The following is an 18,328-nucleotide window of genomic DNA, read 5'->3' as shown; positions in this document are numbered from 1 at the left end:
TTGGGTGCTCCCATATTTGGTGCATAAATACTTACGATTGTTGTATCTTCTTGTTGGATAGTCCCCTTTATTATGATATAGTGCCCTTCTTCATTTCTTGTTACAGTCTTTGTTTTAAAGTCTAGTTCGTCTAATATAAGTATTAAAACTCTGGCTTTCTTTTGACATCCAATTTCATGATAAATATTTCTCCATTCCCTCACTTTTTTTTTTTTAAAGATTTTATTTATTTATTTAAGAGAGGGAGCCCCGGGGGCAGGACAGAGGGAGAGGGAGAAGACGACTCCTTACTGAACAGGGAGCCGGACTCGGTGCTAAATCCCAGGACCCCGAGATCATGACCTGAGCCGAAGTCAGGTACTTAACCACCTAAGCCACCCAGGCACTCCTCCTCCCCTCGCTTTGAATCTGTAGTGTCTTTAGATCTAAAATGAGTCTCTTGAAGGCAGCATATAGATGGGTCTTTTTTTTTTTTATCCATTCTGACGCTGTTCGTCTTTTGAGTGGAGTGTTTAGTCCATTTATATTCAAATAAATTATTGATAGATATATATTGATTGCCATTTTATTACTTGTTTTGTCATTGTTTTTGGAAATTGTCTTTGTTCCTTTTTTTTTTAATTTAAATTCAATTAGCCAACATATAGTACATCGTTAGTTTCAGATATAGAGTTCAGGAATTCATCAGTTGTGTTTAACACCTAGTGCTCATCACATCGTGTGTCCTCCTTAATGCCCATCACCCAGTTACCCCATCCCCCAACCCACCTCGCCTCTGGCCTCCCACAGTTTATTTCCTGTAGTTAAGAGTCTCTCATGGTTCGTCTTCCTCTCTGATGACTTTTCCATTCTGTTTTCCCTCCTTTCCTCTATGATCCTCTGTGCTGTGTCTTATATTCCACATATGAGTGAAAGCATATGATAATTGTCTGTCTCTCATTGACTTATTTCACTTAGCCCAATACCCTCCAGTTCCATCCACATCGATATAAATAGTAAGTATTCATCCTTTCTGATGGCTAAGTAATATTCCATTGTGTGTATGTGTGTGTGTTCCATCCACATCGATATAAATAGTAAGTATTCATCCTTTCTGATGGCTAAGTAATATTCCATTGTGTGTATGTGTTGTGTGTGTGTGTGTGTGTATGTGTATGCACACTGCATCTTTATCCATTCATCTGTTAATGGACATCTTGGCTCTTTCCACAGTTTGGCTATTGTGGACATTGCTGCTATAAACATTGGGTTGCATGTGCCTTTTCAGATCATTATATTTGTATGTTTGGGGTAAATACCTAGTAGTGCCAATTGCTGGGTCATAGGGTAGCTCCATTTTTAATTTTTTGAGGAACCTCCCTACTGTTTTCCAGAGTGGCTACACCAGCTTGCATTCGCACCAACAGTGTATGAAGGTTCCCCTTTCTCCACATCCTCGCCAATATCTGTCATTTCCTGAGTTGTTCATGTTAGCCATTCTGCTTGGTGTGAGGTGGTATCTCATTGTGGTTTTGATTTGTATTTCCCTGATGCTGAGTGACGTGGAGCATTTTTCTCATGTGTCTGTTGGCCATTTGTATGTTCTCTTTGGACAAATGTCTGTTCACGTCTTCTGCCCATTTCTTGACTGGATTATTTGGGTTTTGGGTGTTGAGTTTGATAAGTTCTTTATAGATCTTGGATACTAGCCCTTTATCTAATATGTCATTTGCAAATATCTTCTCCTATTCTGTGGGTTGCCTTTTAGTTCTATTGAATGTTTCCCTTTGCTGTGCAGAAGCTTTTTATCTTAATAAAGTCCCAGTAGTTCATTTTTGCTTTTGTTTCCCTTGCTTTTGGAGACATGTCTAGCAAGAAGTTGCTGCAGCTGGGGCCATAGAGGTTGCTGCCTGTGTTCTCCTCTAGGATTTTGATGGATTCCTGTCTCACATTTAGGTCTTTTATCTATTTTGGGTTTATCTTTGTGTATGGTGTAAGAAAATGGTCCAGTTCCATTCTTCTGCATGTGGCTGTCCAATTTTCCCAACACCATTTGTTGAAGAGACTGTTGATTTTCCATTGGATATTCTTTCCTGCTTTGTCAAAAATTAGTTGACAATATAGTTGAAGGTCCATTTCTGGGTTCTCTATCTCTGTTCCTTTCTCATCTTCGTCACTTTTGATCTCTCCTTTGCACTCACAGTCCCTTTAATATTTATTGCAGGGCTGATTTAGTGGTCATGAACTTCTTCAGTTTTTGTTTGGGAAGCTCTTTCTCTGTCCACCTATTCTGAATGATAGCCTTGCTGGATAGATTATTCTTGGCTGCAGATTTTTCCCATTCAGCACCTTGTATATATCGTGCCACTTTCTTCTGGCTTGCCAAGTTTCTTTTGAGAAATCTCCAGCAAGACCTGTGGGTTTTCCCTTGTAAGTTAAGGACTTCTTTTGTTTTGCTGCTTTTAAGATTTTTTCCTTTGTCATGGCATTTTGCAAATTTAAGTACAATATATCTTGGTGTTGGCCTGCCGTTGTTGACTTTGATGGGAGTTCTCTCTGCCTCCTGGATTTGGATGTCTGTTTCCTTCTTCAGGTTAGGAAAGTTTTCAGCTGTTATTTCTTCAAATAAATCTTCTACCCCTTTTTCTCTCTTCTTCTGGGATCCCTATAATATGAATGCTCCTACACTTGGTGGATTCACTGACTTCCCTAGGTCAGTTCTCAATTTGCATAACTTCTTTGTCTCTTGCTTGCTCAGCTTACTTTCCTTTATTCTGTCAGGTCATTAATTCGTTCCCTGCTTCCTCTAGCCTGCTATTTATTCTATCAAGTGTATTTTTAATTTCATTTATTATGTTCTTTATCTGTGATTGGTTCTTTTTTATTTCTTTGTTAAGGGTATCACCTTTTTTAAGAAGTCCTGCACTGTTTTCTCAAGTTCAGTGAGTATCTTTTGTGATCATTGTTTTAAATTTTCTATCAGGCGTATTACTTACCACCATTTTTGCTTTGGTCTTTTATTGTGGTTTTGTCCTGTTCTTTCATTTGGGACATACTACTCTGTCTCTTCATTTTGTCGACCTCTCTCCGTTTCTGTGTATTAGGAAAGTCAGCTATGTCTCCTGCTCTTCAGGGTAACGGCCTTATGAGGAGGTCCTGTAGGTGTCGTGCAGTGCAGTGTCTTCTGTTCCCCAGGGCCAGGTGCTTCAGGGAGCATCTCCTGTGTGTGTTTCCTATGTCCTGGTTGCTTTGCCCTTTACTCCAGTTGTCTGCAGAGGCTCTTTGCATGTTGTGGGTAGTGTTTGGACCCAGCTGGGGTATGGCATATTTAACAAAGTGTGTGCTCGTCCGTTTGCCAAATGAGACCTTTTGCGGCTAGAACTGAGGCCCTGCAAAACGTGTGTTTTGGAAAGGTAGTGTTGGTGGGGTTTGCGTCAGTTGTGTCAGTCTTCTTAGGGAGGGGGCTCACAGTGGCTGGACTGAGGCAAGCATGACTGGGAAGGGTGGATCCACTGTGGGGTGGGTGGGTAGGGCGTGATATAAGCGAATTAGTGAATGTCAATGCTGTGCCATTTCCCACGGGTGGCTTTGTGTTTATGGTGAGGGGAGGAGGAGAGAAATAGCACCTGCCGGCTCCTTTGTTCCTGGAGGGATCTCTGGACATCTCCTGTCCATTCTCAGAGAAGAGTAAATTGCAATCCCTCCTGTCTGCCCCCATGCTGTATCTCTGCTGGCTTTGGTGGTGCCATGGCTTTAAGGGCAGGGATTAGGCTTCCTAATGCCCTCTTGGCTCTCCCAGAGTCAAGCCCGTTGATTTTTAAAGTTCCAGGCTTTAAGTCCCGCTGGTTCTAAGAACTCACTAAATTTGGCCCCTCACTTTCACAGCCAAATGTTATGGGGATTTTCCTCCCCAGGCTCCCTGGTGTGATAGTCTGTTTTTCACCCTTCTTTATGCCACTGGCTCCCTCCTGACCACAGATGGCTGTAGTCTTTTTTTGCACCCAGTCTGTGTCTCTGCCTTCTTAAATGTGACCTTTTCTCTCCCTTAGCTGTGGAGAGTTTGTTCTGCCAGTCTTCAGGTAATTTTCTGGCTTATTTATGCTGATGTGTTATCTAGTTGTATCCCTGGGATAAGGGGAAGGTAGGGCCCTCCAACTCCACCATCTTCCCGGCTTTCCCTTCCTATGAGACTTTTAAAAACAGCTTTATTGTCGTTGACATAGATACTGTATGTGCTTAAGGTGTATAGCTTGATGTTCATGGTGTGTATTGTAATCATTGTCTCATTGTTTCAAGCTCTGTAAGTTTGTTTTAGCTATTTTAGACAAAAATATATGGTCGTGTACAATTTTAGTCAAAAGTAAGAATCCAAAGCAAAAAAACCCCCAAACCTTAAAGAATGGAGTTGTAACGGGGCAGTGTCTGCTTTGCATGAGACAGTATATGGCGCTGTCTCTCAGCCAGAATACATGGGTTTCAAACTAAGGCAGTGGAATGGATTCTCCTTACCATCACACCTGAAGCATCTGCAATCCTGAGAGCTGCTGAGCTGCTACTGGGAGAGGACATGGGTAACACTGTCACAAGGTGACACAACTATGGTTCCACTGTGCTGCAGGAAGAGATTGCCACTTGGGCTCCTCAGGCAAATGGGTTGCTGGCATCAGTGGGTGGAAGGAGGGCTCTGTCTGGAACCCAGGAGATTCTCTGAGGCACTTCTCAGTACAGCTGGCCCTTGAACAACAAGGATTTCAACTGCACAAGTTCACTCTACGTGGACTTTTCATGAAATGATACTGTAAATGTATTTTAAGATTTCTTAACATTTTCTTTTTTCTAGCTTACTTTATTGTAAGAATGCAGTTTCGTAATGCATGTAACATACAAAATATATGTCAACTGTTACTGATAAGGCTTCCAGTTAAGAGTAGGCGATCAGTAGTCCAGTTTTGGGTGAGTCAAGTTACATGCGGGTTTTTGACCGCACAGGGGGTTGGCACCCTTATCCCTGACATTGTTCTACTTTAATGCCCAGTAGAAAAGTTAGGGGAAAAGGACAGAACTGTGGAAGATCCAGGTCCTGTAGCAAATGCAGATCTGGGTCACAGGAGAGGTGCTGGTGAGAATCAGCCGCTCACATGTGTAGCAGGTATGCTGAGGGCGCCAGTTTTGGTCTCTCAGCTCTAACCTGTGCTTTACTGGACGTACCTGTTCTGCTTTGTCGGCTGGCTCTGTGTTAGCCGACAGGGTGCTGGATAGAAACTGCAGACTGAAGAAGAGGAGCGACTGACTCCTTCCTGTCTTCTCATTTCTCACAGCTTCACTCTGGTGACGCTTCTTCACGCTGGCAGTGGCGGTTCTTCCCGAGAGCAGCAGCCAAACCCAGTTTGCGGTTTTTCCAGCACAGGCAGAACCAGGTACACTGCGTCAGCCCCACCCATCACCCCCCAGAACTTCCCTCCAAGCCTAGAAATTCCACTACTGGCCAGGTGGCAGCCCTTCTGTAAGACTCTGGTTTAATAATTCAGTGGTGAACACTTTGTTCCCTCGGCCCAGGGAAACTGCATTTGGTTACCCCGCGATTTCGTGGAACCCGAGTTCTCAAACTCTGGTCCCGTGATCAGCAATGTCATGTTCTCCTGGGAACTTGTTAGAAGGGCAAGTATTTTCGAGCACCACCTGGTCTCCTATGTCAGTAACTGATGTATGATCAGGAACCTGTGCTCAACGAGCCCTCCAACTGACCCGAATGCTTGCTGAGGTTTGAGAACCACGTTGCCTAGTAAACAGTTCTTTTCATTAAGTTGTTTAAATAGCTGGTGGGACGCCCTGATACTGTAATATTCTACCAAAATGTTTAAAGAAGTATCAACATCAATCTTCCTTAAACCCTTTGAGAAAACAGAAGAGGAGGGAACTCTTCCCATCTCATTCTGCATGGGCAGCATTACCACAGACATTACCAGCAAAGACCAATATCCCCTAAGAACACAGATGCAAAAATCCTAGAATAACAACAAACAGTTAGTGCTTTGCATCGTATTAAAGTGGCTACGCACCATGATCAAGTGGGAATTTATCTCCGTCATTAACGCAAGGGTGGATCAACACGTGAAGATCAGGGAGCATAAGACACCACGTTAACGAGAATAAAACAGTCATCTCAATGCAAAAAAAGCATTTAACAGAATTTAACGTCCTAATTAAAAAACAGAAAACAACACACCACTCAACAAACCAGGAATAGTGGGAACTTCCTACAACATGCTGAAGGGAGTCTATGAAATACCTCCAGCTATCATGAGTTACTCAGTGGGGAAAAGCTGAAAGCTTTCTCCCTGCGATCAGGAGCAAGACAAGGGTGCCTGCTTTAGCTGCTGCTCAACACTAAGTTTTAGCCAGCAAATTAGGCGAAAATAACTAAAAGACATCTAAACTGGAAAAGAAAAAACCTATCTCTATTTGGAGAGGACTGATCTAATATACAGAAAATCCTAAAGAATCCACAAAAAAGGAACTACTGGCGCTAATAAATGTAACGAAGTTGCAGGATACGTGGTCAGCACACAAAAATCAGTTGTATTTTTGACACTAGCAGAGAAGAGTGTGAACTAACGGAAAGAAACCCGATGGCTGTGCGTAGAAAAGCTTAAACACCATTAAGATGGCGGCACCGCCCAGTGGCTTATAGGTTCAGTGCGATCCCTGTCGGAGTACCAGCTGCCTCCCCCTGCCCCAGAAATGGAAAAGCTGATTTTAAATTTCATATGAAACAGACACTGAACAGCCAGAACAATCTTTAAAGAGCCAAATAGGAGGACTCACACTTTCTGATTTTAGAACTTATTGTTGTAAACCTAGCGGTCAAAGTCATGTGGTCCTGGCATAAGAACAGACCAGTGGGATAGAACTGAAAGTCCAGAGGAGACCACACACATCACTGTTGATCAGATTTTTCACAGGGGTGCCAGTACCTGCCAGTGGGGAAAGATCTCTTCAACGAGTGGTGTTGAGATCACTGAATACTCCCATGAGAGAGAATGATATTGAAATCCTACCTCCCATCACCTATAAAAAGTAACTCATGATGGGCCAAAATATAAAACTTAGATTATGGGCAAATTTTCATGACCTTATATTTAGTAGTGAATTCTTAGATATGGCAACAAAAGAAAAAACTGAGAAGTTGGACTTCATCAAAATTAAAACTTTTAAAAAAGATTTTATTTATTTTAGAGAGAGAAAGAGACAGCAGGGGGAGGGCGAGAAAGAGAATCTCGATCAGACTCCCGCCTGTGTGTGTAACCCAACGCGGGGCTCAATCTCACGACCCTGAGATGATGACCTGAGCCAAAACCAAGAGTCCAGTGCTCAACTGACTGAGCCACCAAGGCACCCCAAATTAAAACTTTTCAAAGGACATGATCCAGAAAGGAAAAAGACAACCCACAGAATGGGAGAAAATATTCGTGAAATATACCTGGTAAGAGTCTAGTATCCAGAATATGTAAAGAACTCTTAGAACTCAACAACAGAACAACATCCCAGTTCAAAAATAGGCAAAGGACTTGAACAGACGTTTCTCCAAAGAAAATGTACATCTGGCCAACAACCCGTGAAAAGATGCTCCATATAACTGGCCATCAGGGAAACGCAGAGCAAAACCACAACGAGGTACCACTTTAAACCAACCTGAATATCTAGGAACAGTGACAAAACAGAAAACAGGTGCCGGCAAGGACACGAAGAAATTGAAGCCTCGGGGCGCCTGGGCGGCACAGCGGTTAAGCGTCTGCCTTCGGCTCAGGGCGTGATCCCGGCGTTATGGGATCGAGCCCCATGTCAGGCTCCTCTGCTATGAGCCTGCTTCTTCCTCTCCCACTCCCCCTGCTTGTGTTCCCTCTCTCGCTGGCTGTCTCTAGCTCTGTCAAATAAATAAATAAAATCTTAAAAAAAAAAAAAAGAAGAAATTGAAACCTCTACATTTCTGATGGGAACGTAATATGTCAGCTGCCGTGAAAAAGACTTTGGCTCCTGAAATGGTTAAACAGAGTTACCATATAAACCAGCAACTCCAATCCCAGGTATATACCTAAGAGGAACTGAAAGCACGTTCATAGCAGCATTATTCACAGTAGCTGAAAATGGAAACAAGCCAAGTGACCATGTACATTCGACTGGTAGGTGAACAAAGGAAATGTGGTGCATACATAGGATAGAATATTCATCATCCTGAAAAAGGAGTAAAATTCGACACATGCTTCAACATGAATGAACCGTGAAAACATGCTGTGTGAAAGCTGGACACAAAAGGCCATATAATGTATGATTTCATTTATATGAAACGTCCCAAATAGGCAAATTCATAGAGACAGAAAATACATTACTGGTTGCCAGGTAATGGGGGAAGGAGAACTGGTAGTGATTGGTAATGGATATGGGGTTTCTCTTTTGGGCTGATTTAAATGTTCTGGAGACAGCCCTAACAGCTGTGCAATCTTGTAAATAAATTAAAAACCACAGCGCTGTAAATGGTTAAAATGATAGATTTTATCCCAGTTTTGATATTTGTTATACTGGGTAAAGAAACTGCAGTTTTGGTAAACAGTAGTAAAGATGTCATGAGAACATTTTTTTAAAATTGTGGCAAAATGTACACAACAAAGTTGACCGTTTCTAGTTCATGGGCATTGAATACGTTCACACTTTCATGCAGCTGTCCTCACCACATCCCTGCTGCACAACTGACACTCTGCCCACTGAACAGTAATTCCTCCCTGACCCTTTCTCAGTTCTGGCACCCAGTGTTCTATTTTCTGTCCGTCTGAATTTGACTAAGTGGAACCACACTGTGTATGTCCTTTTGTGACTGGCTTACTTAGCACGTCTTGAATGTTCATCCATGTCCTGAGTCAGAATTTCCTTCCTTTCTCAGGCTGAGGATCTCATTGTATGTAAATGCCGTATTTCCTTCATCCATTCATTCAACAGCAGACGCTCGGGTGGTACCAACTGCCCTCAGTCCTGCCGTCAGTGCTCATTCAACAGAACTGTACTTTCTCTCCTGACTGTCTCAACTCTAATTTCTTGCTCGAGGACCATTTCCAGTTATATGGGTCACGTGTCATGATTTCCTGTCCTCTCTCCTTTTAAAATACAGTTTGACAGAATACCAGGCACAATAGTGTATCATCTGGGGGATGGTTTGATGCTGACAGAATTCAAATAGCCCAGCATGGAAAATACCTAGGAAAAAGTAGGATATGCAAAGCAGTCATTTAAAAAAAAAAAAAAAATGACAAAGAGCGGGGCCATGTATGAGGCCACAGGTGCCATGACTGCAGTGCAAGGCAGGGACCCTGTCTGCTCGCCATCTGTCTTCTTGCAGAAGTATATATTTGTGAGTGTACAAATATGTTTGTGTCCCTGTTTTTTTATTTTAAATGAAAAAGTTACAATTTGTTTTCGAAGGGAGTCTGTTAAAAATCAAAATTTTTTGAAAATATACCTCCTTTTTACATTAGCATAATTAAGGATTAAGAATGTAGTTGACACCCACCCAAAAGAGAACCTAAAGACCGATGGTACTATTTGCTTTAAAGAAACACAAAAGACATAAAAGTATCCATTGCAAATTTATTATGCATTAGGAAGCTTAACTTAAAAACCAACAGCATAGTAAAAAGATATGTTATCTCTGTTCATAGCAGAACAGGTCTCAAAATATATTTTCTTTTAAATGTATTCAGTCAGTACACAATCCTTTTATAAAAGTTGTATATATATTTTTCTTTCAACACCTTCATTACATTTATAAATACAAGATTTACACAGCACCCCATCAAAAAAAATGTAAAACTCCTTACAAATATCTGCATATATTTCATACCTATAAAACTTTCAGAGGAGTGCTCTGTTAAAGGTGGGTGGGCCCTAGTTAATGGTCCATTTACTGGTGCAGCAAAATACATAATAAATCTGTAAAGTTTTCTGTCCATAAAACATCTCGAAAAATTAGCAAGACACTTATTGTGAAACTGAGCTTCCTAAACCACCATATTTTATAAAGAAAAGAATCTGATGTGCATATTTCCCATGAAATTCAAAAGTCAGATAAACAGATGGAAATAAAGACCCGACTGAAAACAGATGCGTACAACAGAGCAGTTAAGGCAGGAGTGAGATGAATGAGAAAAACCAAGAAGGAGAAGACAGAAGATGCAGCAAGGAGCAGACGGTGATAATGTGTTCTGAGTCTGAACTTGGATGTAAACTCCACTGGTATCTGGTCACTAATTCTCATCCTCACTCAGGAATATTTATATTATTGAAAACTTTCTTAGAAGCTCCCTTCAAATTCTATGTTGCCACCAGAATGCTTCATGTGCCTTTTTCTTCTGTAAAATCACCTTGGACCTGACCAAAACACCAGGTCCAGCGATCTGAGTTGCTAGTTCTTCATAATTTAAATTTTTAAGAAAATTTTCCTTTAAAAAAAAATTTCCTTTATCTAATAAAGGTTATCACTGATCAATATTAATGTCCAGAGGTGTATATGCTGAATTTCATTCTAGCCACGAATAGGAAGTAGAGAGAAGGAAAGGAGAGTAAGACTCGGGTTTTTGTTTACCTTTGAACAAAGGCAATTGATCCCTGATACTGAGTGACTCTTGGAGCAGCCACTCATGGCACACCCGTGGGCTAAGCGGGCACAGATCAGAGAAACAGGAAGGAAGAAAATAAACAGGGACTTTTTATCTCAAATCTTGCCCGAGATGGCAGTCCACTGCCAGCCTGCACCTTCTGCTGAAAAGGAGATGAAAAAACTGCTATCACTCTTCCTCCGGGTTTACGCCAGGAAAGCCCTCCTACCAGAGAAATCTTTCTGCTTGAGTGTCAAGTCTGGACGCCAGATGACTTTGAGAGTTGCAAAATTTGCAGGAAAAGTACCTCGAATCTTGTTCTGATCCGCCACAAAGGGAAGAAAATGAACAGGAGCAGGAGGGGGCGGAGGGATGGAGAGGGTCACTTCCCACACCTGGCCCTGAAGCTGCACCAGCACCTCCCCTCCAGCACCGTGACATCTCCGCGCAGCGTGGCCCCCACGGCTCTCAGAGAAGCGCCTGCAGGATCCCCTTCTGCCGACTTCACAGCTCCGTGCACTGACTCCCAGACTCCTCGAGGGAAGAGAGCTCCCAGATGCTTCCGTCCCGTAGCAGTGGCTCGATGTCCTCGTCGCTGCCCCGCTCCGGGGCACTGCTCAGGCTGCCGCTGACGCCGTTGCCGTGTTTCTGAATCCCACTGCCTGGGCGGTACTCAGGGATGAATAAGGCAACCAGGAACGACATAAGAACTATACATGCCCCAAATAAAAACGGTGGGCCTGGAATGACCGCTCCCTGAGGGGCATGGGAAACAAGTGGAGATAAAGGATTCGGTTAGTCTTCAATCCAGAATTAGCCCTGGACTTCCCCAAACCATCAGAAAGTCAATCATTTTCTCATAAGCAAACGTTTCATTGGGTATCAAGGCAAATCCTAATAGAGCCTGCGTTCAGAGTATGACAGACGGCAACTCACTGCTTTTTGCACCACCTCGCCACAGCTTTCAAGTGGCAGTTGTGGGCCTCCACTCCCTTCTGTGACCTCACATCCTGCACTCTGTTCATGAACATCAAGAACAGAAATTTACACTGAAGGATGGACTGAGAAATACATAGTAGGAAAAAGCACTCTAGCTCAATTTCTAGCAGGGATCTAGGTCATTTCACATTTTATTTGGCCTCGCCGGGCTTCAGCAGAGGACAGCGTTCTGATCAGGGTACTTGTGTAGGTAAAAATGGACTCTGAACAAAATTAAGACAGAGCTTTTGCAGAAGATACAGCAAAACTGAACTGACCCTTCCTCAATCCCAGGAAGCACTGAACGTAGCACATACAAGAGAAACGTTATGTGAACAAGAACATTCTCCAAGTTTAAGTTCAGATTTTGGTATCATCAGACACAATGGTTGTTACAAAACTGGACTTATCAGCAAATTACCTGCAGGGCAGCGCTGTCAGAATTCAGTTCGGGTTCCAGCTCCGTCAGTTCCACATGAAACATGTAGAATATGAAGCCATACAGTGCCGGCCCCAGGCCGTTACACAGACCTCTTATTCCAGTTAGGATCCCCTGGGCCACTCCTACATCAGAGCAAAGAGAAGGGAGCCAGTCGTCTCAGAAAGGCGTCTCCAGATTAGGGACGGAACAGTGTTTTCTCACGCTTCGGCTGCACTGAGTAGTCTGTGCTGAGGGAAGGTTAGGGACTTCGCCCATCACAGTTTCATTCGGTGCACACACACTATTTCCTTAACGTTGTCCTCTCTGCCCTAAGATCTATAAGGAGATGAAATGACAGTGATGTTTGTGAAATCTCTTTTTGGGGCTGAACTCCCCCCATAACAGCTAGATCCTTCCTATAAATGGGGAATAAAAAACTCCAATATTCTCCATTTATAGGCAATTTCCACTTTTCTGTGGAATGAGATTTCCCCCCTCTACTCATCTAATGGTCCTTTTACAGTGGAAATCTGCCCTTTGTCTCCCAGAGCCGTGTGTGTGAGCCCACAGCAGGTCCGGAGTTGTGCGCTCCCGGCACATTCGCAGACACTGTTCCTCACGGTGAACTGCACTGAAGACTCCCAGAAGTGCCAGCTTCTAGAGATCGCTGGTTTCTACTGTGGCAGATAAAATATTAGCTTGAATCCTATGAAAATGGATATTTCCCTAAGTCCAAATCGTTCACATACGATTCAACTTCATGTGATCTAGTAATGCACGCTGACACTTAGAAACATCTGTATTAAAACACACAAGTATAATGAGAGAGAGAATTCATGTCCTGAAAGACCAGATGGTGCCTGTCAGACGTCAAGGCAGGGCCCATCCTCCACAGCTGGCTCACTTCTTCAGACAGAACACCTCCCCAGGGACACAACAGCCAAGGGAGTTCCCATAAGGTGACACACAGAATCTGTGGTCTTCAAGTGACGCTTCAAAAAAATGGGTATGAATGAGATGGCCAATTTCTGATGTGGAAAAGAGGTGCAATGAATTAGTCTTTCCCAATCTAGTTTTTTATTAAAACTTTTTAAAGGGCTCTAATGCATTTAAAAGATTCACTACTTCCTGATTACTTAGGTGAGCCATTAACAGATGGAGAAGGAAAGGATTAATTCTGGCAGTGAGAACTGCCTGACAGAAGCCAGAGGTTCAAGGAGGATGAAGAGCCTAGAAGGCAGAGTGCTATTCTTCACATGGTCGTCTCCATTTTAATTGTTTCTCACTGTGCATTTAACAACAAGTACACATATATACTTATTTATCCCCTCAAAAAATCATTTCCTAATTTAAGCTAATGGACTTTGATTCCAAATTAATTTCAGGGATTACAGCGATTAAATAAAGAACTCATTGCTTTACTGACCAGTCTATCGTTATTTGACATACATCTGTTACAATGATCAGTTAATTCTGGTGGGAATAGACAAAGGACTCAAAACTGAAAAGAGAAAATGGACAGTTCTTTTTTTGGGGATAGTCCTATTTCTAATCCTTAGTATTCTGAACTACTCAGTCCAGATTTAAGGAATGTAACATCAAAGCAGGACGGAAAACAGAAAGGTATACTTGCTGAGAAGGGACCGCATGGCTGTCACCTGCTCCGTGACATGGAGAGAGGCTCAGAGCCTCTCCTACTCCAGGTGTATCTTAGCTAAAGGAGGAAAACAGCAAGGGGACAGTGACCTCACCTTGCTGATCCGGCTCTGCGTTCCGAGAAACGAGGGCACTGACTGCTGGAAACGTGATGCTGGACATGGCGGCCACCGTCCCTGCTGCCCACATCATCCTGCAATGACAAGACCGGCTGCAGTCAGGTGGCAGGCCAGCCCCAAGGAGCTTACTGTTCAGAGCACAATCTGCCAAAATCACAAAAAGCTTTGTTTCCTCCTGTTAGGTTGTATTTATTTCTCCCTCTTTAAAAAATGGATTTTTTTTTTAACCTGAAAGGTCCTACATTGTACTGTTTATACAGTGATTACTTCACAGCTGGGAAGATTTCATTATTTGTAAGTTCCCTCCTTTGAAATCTGTTCTTCCTCCTCGTTTGCCCATTACCATCTTTAGATGTATGAGCTCAGTGAAGTTCAAAAGGATTTGTTTGTATGAACACTATGTCTTCCTCACTGATTCTCCACTGTTCCCTCTGTACTTCTCACTTTCACACTGTCCTCGGGCTGCTCCGTTTGCCACCTCTCAGCAAGTGTCCTGTGCCACCAGTGGACAGAACAGACCTGAAGTTCAGGGTCACTATGAAAGGAACTGAAGTATGAGTGTGAGCAAAGTGAGGCCCTAATGGGGAAAACCTGTTTGGCCAGACTTCCTTGGGGAGGCTAATGTGCACGTCCTTACTGAAAAGAAAAAACCCTGCAGGCCAACAAAATCTTTGAAATGTAGCACAAGTCTGACTGAATCAGCTAGTGAACCAAAGTTAACACGACTGAAATCTTCAACAATAAGAAACCACCACTGAAACACTGACCACATTTCTGGCTCCTCTAAGTTATGTCATCAATTTACATGTGTAAAGTGAGGATCAATTCTCGTATGTAGAACAGACAGAAAATCTGGTATTTGGTAAGCAGGCATGTATGTACTTCTTACTTGTCGGCTTACTTTGAACTCCTTCCTGTCTGGGGGCATCTCGTGCCGGCAGTAATAACTGCCTCGCGGCACACATGGTTTTGGAAGAGATCTTCGTGTGTGTCTAAGTCAGATGCTTTATGTCACAAAGGTTATGTCACTACCCGAAGTCACTCAGCCAATTATGGCAGTGAACCCCCTCACAACCAGTCATTTTTCCTTGTCGTCTTGTGTTGCTCTGGACTATGTGAGGTCACTAAAAATTGACAAATGTGTTTAAAAGGTAGACCTAAAACTTTTCTGAGGGGTTGGAGGAGGCATGCACATCTAATTAAGAACTTCACTGCTGAGGCAAAGGCAATTGTAACAAATGACCTAAGATTACTTTGCTCCACCCTTCCCCCAAATTAAGTCTAAACAGCCTTTTGGAAATGCTGAGCATACCAAACCGGCAAAATAACCCTTGCTTCCTTCACATCACACTCAACCAACTCGAGTTCCTCTCAAAGATGCTTCATCTGTTAGTCGATGAGAATCCAAAGGAGAGGCTTACCAGGCCTGAGATCCAAAACCATACCAGGCTAACTGGAACATCTGGAAGCCCAAGCCAAGGAGGACAGTATTCTTATTCCCTAACGATCTCATCAAGATGGTAAGAAAGACTGTCTGTAAAAACAAAGGAGATAATCTTGAAAAATCACGTAAGTGCGGAGACTTGATGCAAGCTTGATGAGGGGAGCCCATTTACGATGACCAGGGGCCTCTACTGTTCGCAGCCTGGCCTGAGAGGGGGGAGCCGTGCGGTACTGACTGGAGCTCTTGAGTCGAGCTGTGGGGGCTCCAAGGCTAACCTGGGGGTAAGGGCCTTCAGCCCCCTCTCCAAAGCCTGTTTATCTAATGCTTTGCTAGCACTTTTCAAAAGGTCATCAGAGCTGTTCACCAATTATCATGATTGAGAAGGACACGACTCAGACTCTTTGGAGAAATGCCAATCACTTAACCACCAGGGAAGAGCAAACCCCTGCTGAACATTATAGAACCTGTGGGATTCTGCTGTAAGTTGGCAGTGTCAGAACGCTGGACTGATACAAACCTGGCTTCAAAAATATATACTCTGCTAAAAACGACCAGCTCAGATAGTCTGTAAAGGCACAGGGTAAGAGAGGAGTCTGGGCTAATCTAATCAGAGTTGCTATAAATACCAAAATCATGAGCAACTTGAAAGTTCAACATACTTTACATTCACTGATATAGTTTGGTAAGAAAAAATAAAAGGCTTTTTTGCCTTGATGCAGTCCTTCGAGCCCTGTCAGTTCTAACATTTGGCAGCAAAACAGTTTCGTTGTTTCTCCTTGAAGAGCACTCTGCTGGGCCTCGTGCTGTAAAGCAGCAAGAAATGGCCTCAGGCAGTCTCATGTGAAACTGTGAACACACCCAGGCACATCAGTGAGTTCACTTAAAGGTCACATACCCCGCCTTTTGTGGTCCTATATTGAAAAGAGGTGGGGAGATGTTTAATGTTTACTCATTGAACCACATCTCTTCAGTCCTGGGGATAGCAGGGTTTGGAACAGTTATTGATTTCATTTCTGTTTTCCACTGCTACTAACTTTCCTCATTAACCAGGAGAGGGTTTCTATATTTTAAGCTTATTTTGCAGTATCTGGAGTTAGACTCTTGGTGGTTATAAAAGCAGATTATTTGCTGAACTGACCAGTAGAGGTAACCGATATCCTAGAAAGTACTGAAAAGTTGCATTAAATTCCTCCTAAATTACAATCTCAACATTCTATTAAAAATGATGGTTCTGGGGCGCCTGGGTGGCACAGCGGTTAAGCGTCTGCCTTCGGCTCAGGGCGTGATCCCGGCGTTATGGGATCGAGCCCCACATCAGGCTCCTCCGCTGGGAGCCTGCTTCTTCCTCTCCCACTCCCCCTGCTTGTGTTCCCTCTCTCGCTGGCTGTCTCTATCTCTGTCAAATAAATAAATAAAATCTTTAAAAAAAAAAAAAAAAAGATGGTTCTGGGGCACCTGGGTGGCTCAGTCGGTTGAGCATCCAATGCTTGATTTCGGCTCAGGTCATGATCTCAGGGTCGTGGGACCGAGCCCTGTGTCGGGCTCTGCGCTCAGAGTGGAGTCTGCTCGAGATTCTCTCTGCCTCTACCCCTCTCCCCCCGCCCCTTTCTCAAAATACATAAATAAATAAATGATGGTTCTGTAGACCATATCCATGCCTGTTTACTGGGTCTGATATTGTACCACAGATATAAGAGATGTTACCATGGCAGGGGAGGAGGGGGGTGCTGACAGAGGGGTGCAGGGGTTCCCCATGAACATTTATTTCTTTGCAGTTTCCCATAAATCTAGTTAGTTCCAAATAAAAATGATAAAAACATGGATGACATGACACTCACCTGAGCCACAATAGACAGAATGCCTACCATAGCTATGAATGCTGCAATCTTCACAGATCCAAAACCTATGACCTGTGGAAATGTAAAGAAAACACTTTTGTAATATAGATAACATAAAAATAATCCCCATCTCCAACTCACCAAGAGACACATAAAGACATCATCAAACACTAGAGAGAACATAAGATGACGATCTGACTTGTGGTGCTGTGGTGCGACCAACAGAGAACCTTCCCCGGAGCAAAGTCAGTGGATCTCAACCTTGGCTGCACATTAAAATCACGTGGACAACAGAGAAAGGGGTGGGTAAGCAAGGAAATGCTGTGACCCGCCTGAGACCGATTAAATCAGACTCTCTGGGCCCAGGCATGTTTGAAAAAGCTTCCATGGTGGGGCGCCTGGGTGGCGCCGTTGTTAAGCGTCTGCCTTCGGCTCAGGGCGTGATCCCAGCGTTCTGGGATCAAGCCCCACATCAGGCTCCTCCACTAGGAGCCTGCTTCTTCCTCTCCCACTCCCCCTGCTTGTGTTCCCTCTCTCGCTGGCTGTCTGTCTCTGTGTCAAATAAATAAAATCTTTAAAAATAAAAAAAAAATAAAAATAAATAAAAAGCCTCCATGGTGATTCTAGAAGCAACTGTAGTGAGTGGGCAATAATTTCTAAGCCTCTTAACCTTAACAGAAGCTCTGAAAGGCCTAAAACTTTTTTAGGTTTTAAATATCAAGTTTTTAAAAAGTCAAATATTTTTGCCTTCTATTGAAATCCTGTAAAAATCAGGAAAAGGACTTAAAAATTATTGTATGCATTCTATTCATTTAATAAATGACTGCTTCCAGTCACAGAACTAGCTCATGAAAGAGCTAGAATCTCAGGTTCCAAAGTCAGTACGGCTGACAAACACAGCCCATTACTCACTAATCAAATGCAACTAAAAAAAACTGGAACCTGAAGAGTGGTCTTATTTAGGGATTATTTCTCAACCTGTATTTGTATATATAAACATATACATCTTTAAAGCAGCTTTATCAAGACAGAACTTCAGTGTCCTACAATTCACCCATCAGAAGCACACAGAAGATGTCCTCACTCCTCAAAGAAACTTGGTCCCCCATCAGGAGTCCCATTCCTGCAGCCTGTCCCTCTGTCCAGCCTGTGATACACTTCCTGTCTCCGGGTTGTTTTTTTCTGAGCTTTTCATATACATGGACTCAAACAATATATGGTCCTGGTTTCTTTCATTTAGCGTAATGTCT

The 18,328-nt window shown here is 43.1% G+C and overlaps 2 protein-coding genes across 7 annotated transcripts in view; one reads left to right on the top strand and one right to left on the bottom strand.

The window, feature by feature from the left end:
• Positions 1-18,328, top strand: part of LOC100472638 (zinc finger protein 484) — a 117,873-nt gene that overhangs the window by 96,891 nt on the left and 2,654 nt on the right. For both annotated transcript variants that reach the window (XR_004621825.1, XR_004621826.1), the window contains one exon: positions 5,298-5,396. The gene's annotated coding sequence lies outside the window, so the exon portion shown is untranslated. The remainder of the gene's footprint in view (positions 1-5,297; positions 5,397-18,328) is intronic.
• The window catches only part of MFSD14B (major facilitator superfamily domain containing 14B), a 55,408-nt gene continuing 47,519 nt past the window's right edge, over positions 10,440-18,328 (bottom strand). For 2 of the 5 annotated variants that reach the window (XM_034647379.1, XM_034647380.1), the window contains exons 8-12: positions 17,079-17,150; positions 15,218-15,330; positions 13,773-13,870; positions 12,022-12,164; positions 10,440-11,378 (exon numbers count right to left, since the gene is read on the bottom strand). In XM_034647379.1, the coding sequence (XP_034503270.1) occupies positions 11,127-11,378; positions 12,022-12,164; positions 13,773-13,870; positions 15,218-15,330; positions 17,079-17,150 (678 nt within the window). In that variant the 3' untranslated portion in view covers positions 10,440-11,126. Of the gene's footprint in view, positions 11,379-12,021; positions 12,699-13,772; positions 13,871-15,217; positions 15,331-17,078; positions 17,151-18,328 lie in introns of those variants that run through there. The other 3 variants (XM_034647382.1, XM_034647383.1, XM_034647381.1) reach the window with 3 other exon arrangements.

This window comes from Ailuropoda melanoleuca, chromosome 17 (genome assembly GCF_002007445.2).
Source record: "Ailuropoda melanoleuca isolate Jingjing chromosome 17, ASM200744v2, whole genome shotgun sequence".
In the NCBI taxonomy this organism is placed as follows: Eukaryota; Metazoa; Chordata; class Mammalia; order Carnivora; family Ursidae; genus Ailuropoda; species Ailuropoda melanoleuca.
Note: the sequence above shows the minus strand (reverse complement) of the source record. Positions and strands in the feature narration are given on the sequence as shown.